Genomic DNA, 18,657 nt, shown 5'->3' with positions numbered 1-18,657 from the left:
GCAATTCAGCCGATTGTGTCTGCACTGGCTCTCCGAATGAGCAAATCAGTTAGTGCCATTCCTCTGCCTTCTCTCCATAACCCTGCACATTCTTCCTTTTCAAATAACTACCTAATTCCCTATTGAATGCCTCGATTGAACCTGCCTCCACCACACTGTCTTGCAGTTCTTTCCAGATCCTTACATCTTGCTGCATCAAAATGTTTTTTCTCATGGTGTCATTGCTTCTTTTGCCAATTACCTTTAATCTGTGCCCTCTCATTCTTGATCCTTTCACAAGTGGGAACAGTTTTTCCCCACCTACTGTCTCCAGAGCCCTCATGTTTGTGAAAATTCCATCAAATCCCCTCTGAGCCTTCTATCCTCCAAGGAAAACAGCCCCAACTTCTCCAGTCTATCTTTGTAACTCAAGTTCCTCATCCCTGGAATCATTATTGTGAATCATTTCTGCACTCTCTCTAATGCCTTTACATCTTTCCTAAATTGCAGCGCCCAGCACTGGATGCCATACTGGATGCAAGTTGAGGCTGGATGAGTGCTTTATACAAGTTCAACATAATCTCCTTGCTCTTGTACTCTATGCCCCCTATTAATAAAGCCTAGGATATTGTATGCTTTATTAACCAATCTCTTAACCTGTCCTGCCACCTTCAATGATTTATGAACACACACACACCCAGGTCCCTGCACTCTCTTTAGAGTGGTACCCTTTATTTCATATTGTCTCGCCGGGTTCTTCCTACAAAATGAATCACTTCACACTTTGTTTCATTGAACTTCATCTGCTGCTAGACCATCTATTCCACCAACTTGTCTATATCCTTTTGAAGTTCTACATTATCCTTGTCACAGTTCGCAATGCTTCAAAATTTTATGTCACCCGCAAATTTTGGAATTGTGTCCTGTACACCAAGGTATAGGTCACTAATCTATATAAGGCAAAACAAGGGTCCCAACACTGATCCCTGGGGATCTCCACTACAAACCTTCCTCCATTTCTGAAAAACATCCATTAACCACTACCCTCTATTTCCTATCACTCAGCCAATTTCATGTCCATGTTGCTTTTTATTCCAGGGGCTTTAATTTTGCTAACAAGCCTGATGTGTGGCACTGTATCAAATACCTTTTGGAATTAAGCTCTGTGAGCCAGATCCACCTTTACTGAGATAATGGCTGATCTGTGTTATATATTGTATTATCTGTAAATAGCTAAGAACTTCTTAGCTGGGAACTAATGTGTTATGTGTAAGTGTTCAATGGGACCATAGCTAGACTAGAGACTGCGGTAATGTGTACGTAACCAGTTCAATCTGGTTTTTCTTTTGAACTGGACAGCATGGCAAAATTAAACATAAAGAATTTCTGATCTTCACAAGCTTAAAGTGTGATTATTAACGATATCTGGGAACCAAAAGACAAGAACACGTAGAAATCTGTTTCCTAATGCCATTCTCCTGCTTTAGCTCTGTATCTTTTTATATCCTTGGCTGGCTAAAATCTATCAATCTCAGATTTAAAATTATTAAGCAAGCATTAAAAAGCATTTCCTGCTTTCTGTGGGACAGAGATAAAAACAAAAAAACTGCGGATGCTGGAAATCCAAAACAAAAACAAAAACAGAATTACCGGAAAAACTCAGCAGGTCTGGCAGCATCGGCGGAGAAGAAAAGAGTTGACGTTTCGAGTCCTCAAGACCCTTCGACAGAACTTGAGTTCGAGTCCAAGAAAGAGTTGAAATATAAGCTGGTTTAAGGTGTGTGTGTGGGGGGCGGAGAGAGAGAGAGAGAGAGAGAAGTGGAATGGGGGTGTGGTTGTAGGGACAAACAAGCAGTGATAGAAGCAGATCATCAAAAGATGTCAACATTCTTAATTAGCACATTCGTTTAGATAATATCACCAACTTTAACTTTAACACCTATGTGTTCTTTTGTTCTATTGTTGTTGACATCTTTTGATGATCTGCTTCTATCACTGCTTGTTTGTCCCTACAACCACACCCCCATTCCACTTCTCTCTCTCTCTCTCTCTCTCTCCGCCCCCCACACACACACCTTAAACCAACTTATATTTCAACTCTTTCTTGGACTCGAACTCAAGTTCTGTCGAAGGGTCATGAGGACTCGAAACGTCAACTCTTTTCTTCTCCGCCGATGCTGCCAGACCTGCTGAGTTTTTCCAGGTAATTCTGTTTTTGTTTTTGTTCTGTGGGACAGAGTTCAGTTCTCCTACCATCCTTTGCATGAAGAAGTGTTTCTTAGGGCTCTCACTGCCCCTGCCTGCTGTGGACACATGTCTGAGAGTGTGAGCACGAGCCTAACCTAGCTATATCACCGTCTGAGGTATGCATCTCTGGCTGGTGGAGGGTGCAGGTGAACGCTATGACTGCTCTACATATGTGAAGAAGTGTTCATCAGAGTTGTCCTGGGGCAGGTGCCTACTTCTGGAGTGGGGCTGGCCTCCCTCTCTTCCTACTGAAACCTGGAATGGAGAAAATAGAGATTGAGTGACGGCCTAGACTGGCTCCTACATTCACACAGCATCACCCTCAGGTTCAGGTTTTCAGAAGTTAAGCATGCTTTCTCACTGGATGCTTGGGGGAAGCTGACCTTGCCCTTGTCATAGGCATGGTCACAGTCCTCCCCTGCCAGCTCGTCAGCCTGCTGTTCAAATTATCTGAGGGACTGGCTCACGGGCAGGCCCTTCCTGTCTTCCTCCTCTCTCACCTATTGTGTGCTGTCTTCTCCTGCATAAAGAAAAACAAATGGATTGTGAGCACTTCTGGTGCAGGAACAGGTTGTGTACTGCTAATTCTGTGGCTAACAATTGATCACCTGACTCCCCAAAGGCACAAGGCACAAGTGAGGAGTTTGATGGAACACTGTCCACTTGCCTGGATAAATGTTGCTCCAACAGCATTCAGGAAGCTGGACACTATCCAGAATGAAGCAGGCTCTTGATTGACACACAATTAGGCACCCTTAACATTCAGTCCCTCCACCTTCGACCCATAGTGGTATCAGTGTGTGGTATGTGAAAGATGTACTGCTATTTGTCCCCAAGGCTACTTCAGCAGCCCCCTCCAGACCCACGAGCTCTAGCAGCTAGAAGGAAAAGGCATGGTGTCAGCAGCATCTGCAAACTGCCCTCTACTCCAACCCACCCCATCACCCCCTCCAAAATGGCTGTGCCTTCAGTATGGCTGGGACAGCAATCCACAGTTACCTCCCTACCAACAGACCACATGGACTGCAGTGGGGCAATGAGGCAGCATGCCAACACCTTCTCAAGTGCTTTTAGGGATGTGCAACACAGATGTTGGCCTTGCCATTGGCGTCCACATCCCGTGCCAGATTCAGAAAAATGGTGAGGTGAAATTAGAAAGTAAATGATTCACTTACCTGATGGTGTCAATTAAATCATTTATCCATTTCCTGCACTTCAGGGCAGTCCTCCTCTGCTTCCTTCTGGCAATGGCCACTCTGGCAACCTCCTCCCAAGCCACTATGGTGAGTTGGGTGAGCCTCCTGCTCCCATCCCTGGGAAAGAGAACACCCCTCCTGTCCTCCATGGCCCAGAGGAGAGTCCCCAGGCAGGCATGGTTGAAGTGTGGGGCCTTTGCTTGATGCCTTCTTGTGGCCATCTCAGTGCTCTGAAGCTCTGATGCGCTGATCCACTGACTCTCTGGGTGCCTTTTAAATATAGCGCTCAGACATGATGACGGGGCATGCGACTTCCTGCCTGTTCCACCATGAGATGCGCTGTGAACAATGTGAATGATTAATTAAGCGGGGAGCGCACCATTGCGCATAACAGCCCACCCTGCTCATCAGCAGGGAACACTCTGGGTCCCTGCTGCCACCATGGAACTTATGGCAGGAGGGAAAAGTTCCGGCCCAGTTTCTCTTCTGAATGGTTTGGCTCTGGTTTTAAGCTTTATACCCTCTAGTGCAAGACTTCCCCACCAGCAAAAAGAGTTTCTCTCTCTCTACCCTACCAAGCCTTTTCTAAACCCTAAAAACCTCAATCAAATCACCCCTTAATGTTTTATATTCCAGGGAATATCAACATAGTCCATGTAATTCATCCTCATAAATCTATGGAATCCACCCTCGTAATCTAACCCTCAGATTCCTGATATCATTCTGGTGAAACTACACTCAACTCCTTCCAAGGCCAATATATCATTTCTAAGGTGCAGTGCCCAGAACTGTGCACAGCAGTCCAGATGAGGTCTGAATAGGGCTTTAAATAGCTGTAGCAAAACATCTGACCCTTTTTATTCTTATCCTCTAATTATAAAGTCTTTTGATTTTTTTTGGAAATGATGACTACATTTTAGTGGCCTGTGTACATGGACCGCTAAATCTCTTTGGATTTTGACTTGTTCCTAACTATTCACCATTTAAATAATATTTGCATCAATCTTATTGTTCCAAAAAGGATGACCGCTCACTTAACTGCATTGAAATCCAGATGCCACTGTGTGCCCATTCACTTACGCTATCAGTCTCTCTTTGTAATTTTATTCTCTCGTTTATACTTCTTACTATGTCACCAATCTTTGTGTTATCATCAAATTTGGATATAGGCTCTCTATTATATTATCTAAAACATTAATAAATATAGTGAAAGATTAAGGTTCCAGTACAGATCCTTGTGGGACGCAACTAATCATTTCCTTTCAATTCGAGTACATAGCCACCATCCCTACTTTGTCTTCTACCTAACCAGGTCAAATATTTGCATTTAATTCCATGAGCTTTAATTTTAACTAAAAGTGTCTCACGTGGAACCCTATCGAATTCCTTCTGGAAGTCCAAATGAACAATCTCCTGTCTACTACTTTAGGTACTTCCTCAAAAAATTCAATTAGGTGCACTAGACAAGGCCTACCATTAATAAATCCATGTTGGCTCTTTCTAATCAGTTCATATTTCTCTTAATGCTCAGTCACTCTGTCTTTAATTATAGCTTCCAGCAACTTCCCCACAACAGATGTTAAACTAACAGGTGTCTAACTTCCCAAGTTTCTCACTCTCACCTTTCCTAAATAATGGTACATGGAGGATGCATGGGCGATATGAGGAGACATGGAGAGGTCATGGGGAATGTGAGGGTTAGAGTGCTTAACTACCATGAATGGAACTGGGCAAAACCATTTCAAAGAAAGATCAATTTATTACAAGATAATAAAACTGTCAATCAAACAAAGCTAGAGTCTCCTTTGCAACTGTGTAAACAGCATCCCACAGGGCTTCATGCATTAGTCATTCTTGAAGCTCAGCTAAGTATAATGAGGCCATGTGGCAACTTTATCAGTAGAAGCGGGCTTAACAGATGGCCAGACATCCTTGCTTTTATACTCAATACCACTATATGAAGCCCACAATCTCATAGGCTTTGCAAACTACCCTCCCAATATGTCCTGCCATCTCCAAAGTTCAATGCACATGAAGTCCTAGGTCCCTCTGCCCCTGCACACTTGCCATTAAGCCTATATTGTCTCTCCCTATCCTTTGTGCCAAAATGCATCATCTTACACTTCTCGGTATTAAGTTCCACCTGCCGCTTGTCTGCCCATTCTGCTAGCCTATCCGTGTCCTGTTACAGTTGATTGGTATCATCCTCACTGTATGCCACACCTCTAAGTTTGATGTCATTGGCAAATTTTGAAATTTTAAATATATTCCTTTTTTTTATCCAAGCTGTCACCAACCCTCCTATTCTGTTTGCCTCGATATTGTTAACTAACCTTTTATGTGGTAGTTTGTCAAACATATTTTTAAAATCCATATAGACAACATCCATTGCATTCCCTTCTCTGTTACTTCACCAAAACATTCATTAGATTGGTCAAACATGATATGCCTTATACAAATCTGTGCTGGCTCTCCTTAATTAACTCAAACCTCTCCTGTTCATTTTTTCTTGATTATCTATTCTAAAACCTTACTCACCAATGATATTAAACTGACCGGCCTTTGGTTATTAGGAATGTCTTTACACTCTTTCTTGAACAAGAGTATCACATTTGTCACTTTCTCATCCTCTAGCATCTTCACCGTATCTCAGGAACATTAGAAGATTAGGCCTAGCCCTTCTGCTATCTCCACCTCAACTTTCCTTAGCAAACTACATGTAGGTCCAGTGGACCAGGCAACTTACCCACTTAAAGCATAGCCCACCTTTTCAGTACATCCTCTATATATTTACTCCATCCATTACCTCTGCTATCTCTGTTTCTACTGATATTTTGTCAGCCTCCTATTCCTTAATGAACGCTGATACAAAGAATCCACTAAGTATACTGGCCTTGCTCTGCATCTCAGAGCGTATATCACCTTTATTTGTCCTTAATAGGTCCTGCCCTGCCTCCTACTATCTGCTTACTATTTTCATGATGGTGAAGATTTTCGATGACCTTTTATGTTAACTACCATTCCATTCTCATAGTCTCTTATTGCCAATTTTATTTTCCCCCTCACTTCTCTCAATTTATAGGGCTGGATTTTACAGGGTGCTGTGGGCCCCAACCTCCTGGATAAAAGGTCAAGGGTGGGAGGAGCCCACCCACAATCCCAAAGGCTGCCTGCAGCAATTTAATGTTGAGAGCAGCGTTAAATACTTTAAGGTGAGACTTCTGCCCCAATCTGGAAGGATGACACTGCTTTTGAGAGCTGCCAGACAATTGGATTGTCTGGCAGCTCTCAGAGTCCCAGCAGTTCTAGATGAGTGTGATGGCCACTGCTGAGACTACAGACAGTCCTACCACAGCAATGAGCCCAGGTGAGTTCAGAGTCTGGGATTGGGAGTTTCAGTGATGGGGGTGAGAGGGGTGGAGCAACATTGTTCAAGAGGCCAGGGGGTAGGGTGAAGGGAGGGATGACTTTGAGGGGAGTGTCTCCGATGGGCCCTGTGGACTCTGAAGGAATGCTCCACTTGCTCGACACGAACCTGTGCAGTCAAAGCTACTGGGCTTCTCACATGGCGTTGCCTTTTCCTTAAAGATCGTCCATTGTTCTGTTACAGCTTTTCCTGTCAAACTTTGGTTCCATTTTACACTGGCTAGGTCCCCTTTCATCCCATTGAAGTTAGCTTTCTTCCACTTTAGATACTCTACTTTAGATTGTTCCTTGCTTTTTTCCATTGCTAATCTAAATCTTATGATATGATGATCACTCTTACTCAAGTGTTCACAATAGGCACTTGATCCATACCCACCTCATTCCCCACCACCAGATCCAGCAATTTCTCTCTCCTGTTTGGTCAAGAACATACTGGTCAAGGAAGTTCACCAAATCCACAAATACTGCAGGCTGGCATTCTGCTACCCTGATGACAATGTATGTACAGACCATGATGCCTCAGGCATGAGGGAAGCCAGAAACTGTAAAGCTCTGGGCTCTCTCATGTTGACTGTTGAAATCAGTACGGTGGTAATATACTTATAGCCGTGACAAACAGGGCATAAATGACCTGCTTAGTGCAAATGTGTACTGCAGACTGGGAGATACAAGAGTTGCTCACTATAGCAGACTGGAAGGAATCAGTGGCAAAGAAGTTAAAGGTTTTGAGAGCTACTGATAAAGTATGGCCTCTGGTCCATTAGGCAGCAGAACTTGTTGCAGGAGCCTGCAGAGGTCACCAACAAACTGCTTAGAAAGTATAGCCTCTTTATGCACTGCTCTTCAGGTAGATCCAAAAAAGCGTCTCTTGGTCTCTGCGCCCTCTGTGCTCGGTATGGCATTCCTATGGACAGTCTTTGCAATCTGCAAGTTGCTGAGGCTGCCACCCCTGCTCTTCTTTGTCCAACTTTTCCTCAATCCAAATAAAATTGATAAGCAGATAAAACTTCCGGAAGGGGCATAAAGCAAAAAAAAAATCAAGAGGAAGTGATCTGAATGCTGAAAACTCTCCTGGTAATCCAAACAGCAAAATGGCATACTAATCCTATGATCTAATTACCAGCAGGTGGGTGTCCCTTTTAAATACTGTTTTGGTCATTATAAGAGACCAATCTGCTAGGTTTTACAAGCAGGTTGGTCACTAGATGGTTCTTCCATGATTTCATGTTAAGATAGAATTAAGGCACTAATTGCGTCATAGAATTTTGTTTCACATACATTCACAACACCGCTATCTGCCACTGGCAGATGCCTCAGTCTCCCAAAAATTATGTGCTATTGAGAGGGTGGTCGACAGAACCGGAGCACTAATTCTTTTGTACCAGTTGTAACTACCCACTTGCTCTGTTTCTAATGGATAAGCAGGATTAAAATCACCCTTTATGAGGATGCAGAGAGGAGGAAGAATGTGTAGTTGGAATCTATTTATATGCATTTATTTTTACTCAATATCTTTTATGTTATATTCTTGCACGTTGTTGACTGTTCAGCAAACATTCAGTTTTAGATTAATTTTATATTGATAAGTTGAGGGTAGAATGGTCACTGCTTCCCATAATTATTGCTCCTCATTATTTTCTAACCTGCTTTTGGAAGAGGGACTAAGAGCATTACCACCTTTCTCCTCCTTTACATGCAGCTCTAGTACTGCAGTATGATGAAATCTAGTGTTGGTGTGAAAATAGCTGCCTAGCACTCAGATGCAAGTCGTATGAGATTGCATTTAAATATATGGTTATGCCCAGCAGTGAGATGAAAAAAAATATTTCTCTTTAGTGTGAAATACTTTAAATCTTTAAATATTAAGTTCTCCACCAGGACCAATGACCACCTGAAGGCAGAACTAGAATGAATGTTGATTCTAGCAGGCATATGGATGGCTTTATCTAGCATTGTACAAGCTCTATAATTCGTGTAAAATTGAAGATAAACATTTGATAAAAGCATTCAGATTTGCAAAGAGACTTTGTATATTAAAAAAAATATACTTGAGTTCAATTTTGCTTTCAAATGCCCTTGAAGTACTTGAATTGTTTGCATTGTCCTGAAGATTAACAGTTTAATACTCAGAAAACAAACGTGTTTAAAACCCCCTAATTTATATTACTATTTTCAGAAAGTGAACGGTGTTTTCCAAGCTGGTAATGTTTATAGAAATAAACTTAAAAGCTTTTTTTAATTAAAAATTTTATTTATTTTTTTAATTTAAAAAAATTAAGAAATCTTGAATAATTATTTGAGAGAAAGAGTAAGATTGTTCAAATGATGGCCACTTTCCAGATCCTCACCTATATAGGAGTTCAGAAATCCAAGAGGGTATTTGATGGGGACATCATAGCTGAACCCAATTCTGTTCATATGCACACTTTCCAGCAGAGGTCACTGGATAATGATAAAGAGTAGGAGCCCTGACTTTTTTTTTCCCCTATGCCAGGACTCTGTAATCAATTATTATAATTCCTCCAGTGCCACCCTGGCTACTGTTAGGAACTGAGTACAGAGTGGCTTGTCTGTAAAGTATATCACCTGTTTGTGTTCTTAAAGTTATTGCAATAGCCTCCTAGTTTAACTCGGCATTCTTATTACTTTGAATACACACACTGCAATTAATAGGTGAATAATTTGGATGACAATTGTTTTCTTCTTTTGAAAATGTAACTATGGAGTTGGAAAAATGAAGCATAATTGTTTCACAAAACTGCATAGTGTATCTCTCCCTTGGCACTGAGGATAATTTCCTTTTTATTAAACACTTTTCCCTTTTTGGCTGATTTTCACAAGGCTGACTTTAAAATATTGTGACATTTCTTATGTAAAATGAACCTGTATTTTGTGCCAGATGAAACCAAAATTAGGAACTTTGCCCCAACTGTTTATGTTGGCATAAGCGGCAAGCAATGTAGCATTTTTTAAAAATTTGCATATACTTCCCCTCTTCAGTCCTATAAGCATTAAAATTATAACCAAAATTCTGTATCCCCTGTACAGTCAGTGCTAAGTTTATTCATAACATACAAAGATTAAAATAATTGTTGTTTTAAATACATACATTTTCCATGTGCAAATTAATGTGTTTAAAAATTCCTTATTCACTTCTTCTTCTGATCTTAGAACCTTAGAAACCTGTAAACAAATGAATTAAAATGGAGCATGCTAACTATCGAGTAGAGGCAGGGGAGATCAGTATTGAGCTTGGCGGAAAACAATTAATAGCTTTGGCTGCCTGAATGAACATATGAAACTATAAGCACATAGGTGAAAGGGATATAGGAAATAAAGTCAAATAATGATTACTGATTCCACTGAAAAAGCTGAAGTCAGCATTTAGAGGCTTTTGTTTGTTTGATGTTATGAGCTATTAAACCCATCCCATCATGTGCCACCATAGACTGCAGTGATAGGGTGATGAGTTGAAATAACAGAAAACACTGATGCTTCAGCTTGGTCAAATGACACTAGGTTTGACTGCACATTTTTAATGGGTCATTCCTTCTTGAGTTGTACTGCTGCTGCTGCTGTGACAGGATAGCCCTGGAACCTGATTATTTCTGGGAAGATTTGAATATATTGAGAAGGTAGGCTTGCTTTTAGGAGAGAAGTTAATTATTTTTTATTGAGTTATCCAGGGAAAAATAACAGTGTGCTGCTTTCAGGTATCAGTTTAAAATGTTTGCACTGAAATTAACTGGAATGGAGGTTTATAGAAATCCGTTTCAATGTATTTGGTTTCCCTGGTGATTTCTCTCAGTTGGTTGTCGAGGTTATCCTGCTGTTGTAACTGTGTGCGTGGTTTGCAATATAATTCTCTATTTGTGTTTAGTAGGAGTTTTTCCTTGTTTCTTTCTGTTTTCTTAACTCATCTTGATTAGTGGCCATCTTGTTATTTTTTCTTAATTTTAGACTTTTGACAACCTATTTCATAGATCAAGCATTGAATTGAGATAATGGGATCGATGTTGTTTGATCTTTAAGTGCAAAGAGCTGAATGATTAAGCTATCACAGTTGTTAAGGAGACAGAATGTTCATTTGTAATGTAATGTTGAATTATTCTGGAGCAGAATACAAGTATTGTGCAGGCTGACGATAGAACTGTTGGGCATATCTGTTGGGTTCTGAATGTATTCATTTTGTTTTCCTTCATGTATCCTGATAATATGTAAAAATTATTTTAAAATATGGCTACATATCAGTATGTTTTGGAAAATCAGTAGATACTGACATATGTTTCTATTCTGTCTTGTGGTAAAATTTCTACTTAAATCATTAGTGTAAATGACATCTTTTGTATGGTATTACACCATTATAAATGCTAGCAAGAACATACATTCACTTGTAAACCTGTTTGAGGTGTTTGATTTTGTGCAGTATAAAAGCTACATGGGAATTTTCTGCGTAATTCTGTGTGTATATGCATACGTGCATCTTCCACCAGCTCTGCAATATTTCAATATGAAATGGCAAACAATTTTAGAGATGAAAGCTAACATACATTGTTGAATACAATCAGTAATATAATGACAACGATGCACATTGTTGATTAAGGCTATAATGTGCCAATTTTGGATCTTTATAGAGGTGTTGACTTTAGAACCAAATAAAATAAGGTTTTTTGGAAAATGCATTTTTCATCCAGAAAATGAACTTAATTCATTCCTATGAACAATGCAGTTTTCCCAGCTTTGGTTTGAGTTTTCTGGCATTGGGTGTGAATGTGTGTGGTAGGGGAGAGAGTGCTGGGGAGAACTAGAGGAAGTTCCAATAATTGTTGTGATTTCATATTTGATAAACCCAATGTCAAATGTATTACTGGAAAATAAAAGCTAAAATGCTTTTATCTCTTTTTCTTTTCCCTATCCCCACCCTCCCCGTTCAGAGTACAGCCGGTTTGAAGCAAAAATCCATGACTTGCGGGAACAGATGATGAATCACAGCATGAGTTCTGGGTCTGGCTCCCTGAGAACTAATCAGAAACGTTCATTGTATGTAAGGTAAATCCATTTACTTCCTATTTATTCATTTATCTGCTTATAACAGTAATTATACTGTTACATAAAGTATATGTGCATGGACATATAGGCCTCCATAGAAATTGGATTGCAACTGAAAAAGGGACCCAACGTTAGTGTAGAACAAGCCTAATGAAGCCAATAGCAGGGCCATTAAAATGTCAGCCTCATTTTCTTATTACCTGCAAGTTGCAGGCACCAGTCATGGCCCTAGTGACAGCTTGCCTATCCTGGCGCAAATGAGTTTGTGGAAAGTGAGCAGAGGCAATCAGAGTTAAAGGAGATGAGCAGAGACCAGCAGTGGCCCATGAATGTAATGCTTCTCCTGCCTCCACAAAAAAATATGTAAAATAACATATTACCTTGAACAACCATCTTAAGCTTCACAGTTTTAGCTGCCTAGCACCTGAAGAACCTTTACCGACAAAACAGGTGGTGCACTTATGGTCTACCTTATTGGGCATTTAGGCACCTGTTTTATGCCTGTAAAATGGGTGTATCACAGTCCAATTTCTAGGCCACTGTTTTTAATAGGATTTTTAGGTCATGCTTAATCTGTAAATGACATCCCATATGTAGAATACTATTGTAGCTGTTGAAATAATAATCCTTTTATGTGACACAGAGCTATGTAGGCAGGATTGAAGACTTGAACCAGTACCTGGCTTTTCACCGGAGAATGAGTAGTGATAATGCAAACCCTTGCCTTCACTATTTGATTCAACATACTCCAGCTGTCATGGACGACGCAACTTTAAAATCACGAAAAGCTCAAAGTTTACATTCATGAGGCTGTTTACTTCATATCATTGGATAAGAATGCATTTTCAACAATGCCAATGAATTGATTAATTTTAGTCCCTTTACTTACAGTGTTACTTTTAACATGTATGTAGATTATCTATAATTAGCTCCAACGCTGGTGATGTGAGAGGTGCCATAGATCTTGTTGTTAGTCACTTCACCCTGTTGGCTGTGAAGCCTGTTATAGTCAACCTGTGCTTCCTGGCAGTTTTGAATGTGCAATCTACTCTTGATATCAAAAGTAATGCCTCAGGAAAAATAAATCTCTGTCTAAATTGCTGAAGGAAGAACTATTTACAGGCTGTCTATCTATCTCTTCAGTGGTAGTGTTTTACCAACCTTGCCTTCTACTGTTGTGTGTGCTTCAGTTAATTATTGTCTAACATGACTTTAAATGTGGCACACAACAAGGCCAGGTGTTTATAGCATCACAAATTGCACTATAAATCCATTATGCCACAGAGTATTCAGCTTCTAAATGATAATTAAGCTCCTCATGCTAGCCAGACTATGAAGAATATGCTAAGAAGTAGAAGGCAATGCCTCATGAAGGAAAGAGGACAGGTCAAAGAATGAGCGAGTCCACATCATTGTCATGCATCTTGAGTAGCTAGTTAAAAACTGAATGTTGACAGAAGCTTGAAGAAATTTGTTTGTATTATCACTTGACTCTTCCCATTGCCTCAGCTCATCTGTTGCTGAAACACGCATCCATGCTTTTATTTTCTCTACACTTGACTATCCCAAAGCATTCCTGGTCAGCCTCCATAAATCTCAGATCATCCAAAATTCTGCTGCCTGTATCCCAACTTGCACCAAGTCCTGCTCACCCATTACCCGTGTGTTTGCGAACCAACTGTGGCTCTCAGTTAAGCAACCCTTGATTTTAAAAATTCACATCTTTGCTTTCAGAACTCTCGATAGCTTATCCTTCCTTATCTTTATAATCTCGTTCAGCCCAACAACCTTCTGAGCTATGTGAACTTTTATTCTGGGCTCTGGAACTTGCCTGATTTTAATTGCTCTACCATTGGTGACTATCCCTTAGCTACCTAGGACCTAAGCTCTAGTATACCTTTCCCAAAACTCTTTGTCTTTCTGTTTTATTTTGATAATTTAAGATGCTCTTAAAACCTATCTTTTTGACCAAGCTATTGGCCATCTGCCTAATTTCTCTTTACGTGGGTCACTATCAAATTTTGCTTTCTAACGGTCAAGTGAAACACCATGAAACATTTTATTATGTTAAAGATGCAATATAAATCCAAGTTGTTTTTATCTCCCTTTTTCATTGGGAAATATCAAGTGGAAAATGCCATGAGCGGGAAAAATAAACAATTTTGAAAGATAAGATAATAAGTTATAAAGTAGTGTTACTTTCCTTCAAGTCTCTGGTTGTCATTAATTTGTTGATAACTGATTTAGGTGAGTTACTTGCCACAAGATTGCTAGCCTCTGACCTGCTCTTGTAGCCACAGTATTTAAATGGCTAGTTCAGTTCAGTTTCTGGTCAATGGTAACCCCCAGGATGTTGATAGTGGGGGATTCAGCGATGGTAATGCAATGTCAAGTGGCGATGGTTAGATTCTCTCTTATTGGAAATGGTCATTGCCTGACACTTGTGTTGCACGAATGTTACTCGCCACTTGTCAGCCCAAGCCTGGATATTGTCCAGGTCTTGGTGCATTTGGACATGGACAGCTTCAGTATCTGAGGAGTCGCGATTGGTGCTGAACATAGTGCAATCATCAGTGAACATCCCCACTTCTGATTTTATCATGGAAGGAAGATCATTGATGAAGCAGCTGAAGATGGTTGGGCCTAGGACACTACCTTGAGAAACTCCTGCAGTGATGTCCTGGAACTGAAAAGATTGACCTCCAACAACCACAAACATCTTCCCTTGTGCCAGGTATGACTCCAATCAGTGCAGAGTTTTCCCCCTGATTCCCATTGTCTCCAGTTTTGCTAGGGCTCCTTGATGCCACACTTTGTCAAATGCTGCCTTGATGTCAAGGACAGTCACTCTCATCTCACCTCTGGAGTTCAGCTCTTTTGCCCATGTATGAACCAAGGCTGTAATGAGGTTGGATGCTGAAAGACCCTAGCAAAACCCAAACTGAGCAGCAGTGAGCAGATTATTGCTAAATGAGTGCCGCTTGATAGCACTATTGGTGACCCGTCACTTTACTGATGGCACAAGTAACATTTGCGCCACACAAATGCCAGGCAATGAACATCTCCAACAAGAGAGAATCTAATCATTGTCCCTTGACCCAGTGATAATTTGCCAGGTTGGATTTGTCCTGCTTTTTGTGTACAGGACATATCTGTGAAATTTTCCACATTGCCGGGTAGATGCCAGCATTGTAGCTGTACTAGAACAACTTAGCTCGAGGCATGGTAAGATCTGGAGCACAAGTCTTCAGTACTATAGCCAGAATCTTGTCAGGGCCTTTGCAAACCAGTGCCTTCAGCTGTTTCTTTATATCGAATTGGCTGAAGAGTGGCATCTGTGATGCTGGGGACCTCTGAAGGAGAGTGAGATGGATTATCCACTCGGCACTTCTGGCTAAAGAAGTGACTTAGCCTTACCTTTTGCACTGATGTGCTGGGCTCCCCCATCGTTGAGATGAGAATTTTTGTGGAGCTTCCTCCTCCAGTGAGTTGTTTAATTGTCCGCCACCATTCACGACTTTATGTGGCAGGACTGCAGAGCTTAGATCTTATCCCTTGGTTGTGGAATCGCTTAATGAGGGATATGCCAGGCCATAAGGTTACAGATAGTGGGTGAGTACAATTCTGCTGCTGCTGCTGGCCCACAGCGCCTCATGGATACCCAGTCTTAAGTTACTAGATCTGTTCAAAATCAATCCCATTTAGCATGATGGTAGTGCCACACAACACGATGGAGGGTACCCTCAATGTGAAGATAGGACTTTGTCTCCGCAATGACAGTGCGGTGGTCACTCCTACCAATATTGTCATGGACAGATGATCTGCAGCAGGCAGGTTGTTGAGGATGAGGTCAAGTATGTTTTTCCCTCTTGTTGGTTCCCTCACCACCTGCTGCAGACCCAATCTAGCAGCTGTGTCCTTTAGGACTCGGCCAGCTCGGTCTGTACTTGTGCTACCGAGCCGCTCTTGGTGATGGACATTGACGTCCCCTACCCAGAGTACATTCTGCACCCTTGCCACCCTCAGTGCTTCCTCCAAGTGGTTTTCAACATGGGGGAGTACTGATTCATCAGCTGAAGGGTGACAGTATATGGTAACCAACAGGAGGTTTCCTTTCCCATGTTTAACCTGATCATGAGACTTCATGTGGTCCAGAGTCAATGTTCAGGACTCCCAGGACAACTCCCTCCTGACTGTTTATGACTGTACCACCACCTCTGGTGGGTCTGTCCTGCCGGTTGAATGATGGTGGGACATTATCTGTGAGGTATGATTTCGTGAGTATGATTATGTCAGGCTGTTGCTTGACTAGTCTGCGAGACAGCTCCCTCAATTTTGACGTAAGTCCCCAGATGTTAGTGAGGAAGACTTTGCAGGGCCCACAGGACTAAGTTTGCCGTTGCCATTTCCAGTGCCTAGTTCGATGCCATGTGGTTCATCCGGCTTCATTCCTTTCAGACTTTTTAGCAGTTTGATACAACTCAGTGGCTTGCTAGGCCATTTCAGAGGGCATTTAAGAGTCAACCACATTGGTTTGGCCTGGAGTCACATGTAGGCCAGACCAGGTAAGAATAGCAGGTTTCCTTCCCTTAAGGACATTAGCGAACCAGGTGGGTTTTTACAACAATCGACAATGGTTTCATGGTCATCATTCGATTTGTAATTCCAGATTTTTATTGAATTCAAATTCCACCATTTGCTGCACATAGCATTACCCTGGGTCTCTGGATTACTCGTCTGGTGACAATTCCACTATGTCACCTGACTCCCCAAAGCCTGGAATATGTTCCACTTGCCAGATGAGTGCAGCTGCAACAGTATTTAAGAAGCTTGACACCATCCAGAGCAACGGAATCATCCAGGACAATCCAGTGGCAGCAGTGGGTACCATCTACAAGATGCACTGCAGGAATTCACCAAAGACCCTTCGACAGCACCTTCCAAACCCACGACCGCTATCATCTAGAAGGACCAGGACAGCAGATACATGGGAACTCAACCACCTGGAAATTCCACTCCATGCCGCTCACCATCTTGACTTGAAAGTTTATAATCATTCCTTTACTGTTGATGGGTCAAAATTCTGGAATTCCCTCCCTGACAGCATGGGGGTGTACCTTACCACATGGACTGCAGCAGTTCATGGGGGCAGCTCACCACCACCTTCTCAAAGGCAATTATGGATGGGCCATAAATGCTATTGATGCCCACAACCCATAAATGAATTTTAAAAAAGTATAGTCTCTACTTTATTCTTGAACTAAATCTAACTCCTTTATTTTCTGTGAAGTGTAGGGATTTTTGCGTGTTACTTACTTTGTCATGGTCATGCTTCTTTCTGGAACTTGAAGGAATGGGTAATTGTATGGGAGTGTTTACATATGGTGCAGGAAAAGGAGTGATAGGATCAAATTTTGCAGTGTCTTTCCCTGTTGCTTCATATATGCTACATGTTAATATGGCAGGGCTTGGTGGCAAAAGTCATCACAGATCAGGATTTTCTGCTCAGTGGTACTCCAACCTGAGTCTGTCTGCTAATGGAAGTTATTTCTGCTGCTGCTTACCATAGGAGTATTCTTGTAAGGACAACAGTTCCTCTACCATAGCATGAAGTGACCAGAATCACTTCCATTAACTGCAGTCCAACAGGGAGGAGAGACCATGAAAGTATATGAAAGGGAGGCAATAGATGAAATAAAAGGGAGAGAGAGGTGGAACCTCGGTGACAAACAAAAAGAGGGAATTGGAAGTATGCATCATGAAAGGACAGAGGAAAGCAGAATGAAGAAGAAAGAGCAAGTAGAAATGAATGATAATGAGGATAAGAGAGATGGGATGTGATGGCAAGGAAGGTGAGAGGAAAGGCAAAAATCAATTGCAATGAAGGGGAAAGAGTGAACAGAAGCTGGGAGCAATTATTTTGGAAGGAGGATGGAATGTGAAAGTGGTGTTTTTGAAAGTCAGAGAGTGTTAATATGTACCAAACTGAAAAAAAAAATGCCAACTTAAATTTAGGCAAGAGATTGGTGCCATCTTGAAATGAGAGGTGGCAAAGACTCCAGTTTGACATGAGGAAGGAAAGATGGTTCCCACTTGAACAGGTAGTGGATGAAGAATGAAAATTGTAAGGGGAAAGTATGTCATGGGAGATTTGAATAGAAGAAAGTTACTACCAGAAAGAATGAAAAGTTGGTTCTGGTTGTTTTTCTTTGAACTTTGTTGAGAGGGGTAGTTGAATATGGGACAGTAACTGCTGAGGTAACTTTTCCAAAGCTGGTTGGTTTGCTGAAAATTAAATTTCATTTTGTTTTTTCCTTATTTTTAAAGTTATATACCTATTGTGATGTATAAAAGTGCATAAAATTAATCTTTTTCCAGGTACAATGCAAAGTTTTCAATGGAAATATGGCCTTGGATCCTCTTGAAATGTACTATATTGTGTTTCAGTGTTTGTATTTCCTCCATCAGCCTTTTATGAACTTCTTCCCTCCAGTATGACTAAAAGAAGGATGGGTGTAGCTACATCTTATGTTACAGAAACTAATGTAATTATTTGTTGTAAGATGCACTTGGCTTATAATCAAGCCTATTTTGGAGGTCCAGTTTGTTGCGGAATCTGCCAGCTTTTTTGAAGTTGATTTCTGTTTTGCTAAATTTCTATCTTAGCATGTGGATGGCTTTATCTGGTTGCTTTTAATACTTATAGTGTCCTGTAATTCAAAGAATGATAATTATTCAATTTTATTGACAAGCCAAAACA

The 18,657-nt window shown here is 41.1% G+C and overlaps 1 protein-coding gene across 1 annotated transcript in view; it reads left to right on the top strand.

Moving 5' to 3' along the window:
- The window catches only part of dlg2 (discs, large homolog 2 (Drosophila)), a 916,179-nt gene that overhangs the window by 619,748 nt on the left and 277,774 nt on the right, over positions 1-18,657 (top strand). Inside the window, 1 exon segment of the mRNA XM_041198640.1 lies at positions 11,783-11,897. Within this exon segment, the coding sequence (XP_041054574.1) occupies positions 11,783-11,897 (115 nt within the window).

The sequence above is a fragment of the Carcharodon carcharias genome, chromosome 11 (genome assembly GCF_017639515.1).
Source record: "Carcharodon carcharias isolate sCarCar2 chromosome 11, sCarCar2.pri, whole genome shotgun sequence".
Lineage (NCBI taxonomy): Eukaryota > Metazoa > Chordata > Chondrichthyes > Lamniformes > Lamnidae > Carcharodon > Carcharodon carcharias.
The sequence above is the reverse complement of the archived record's forward strand: the minus strand, read 5'-3'. Positions and strand labels throughout refer to the sequence as shown.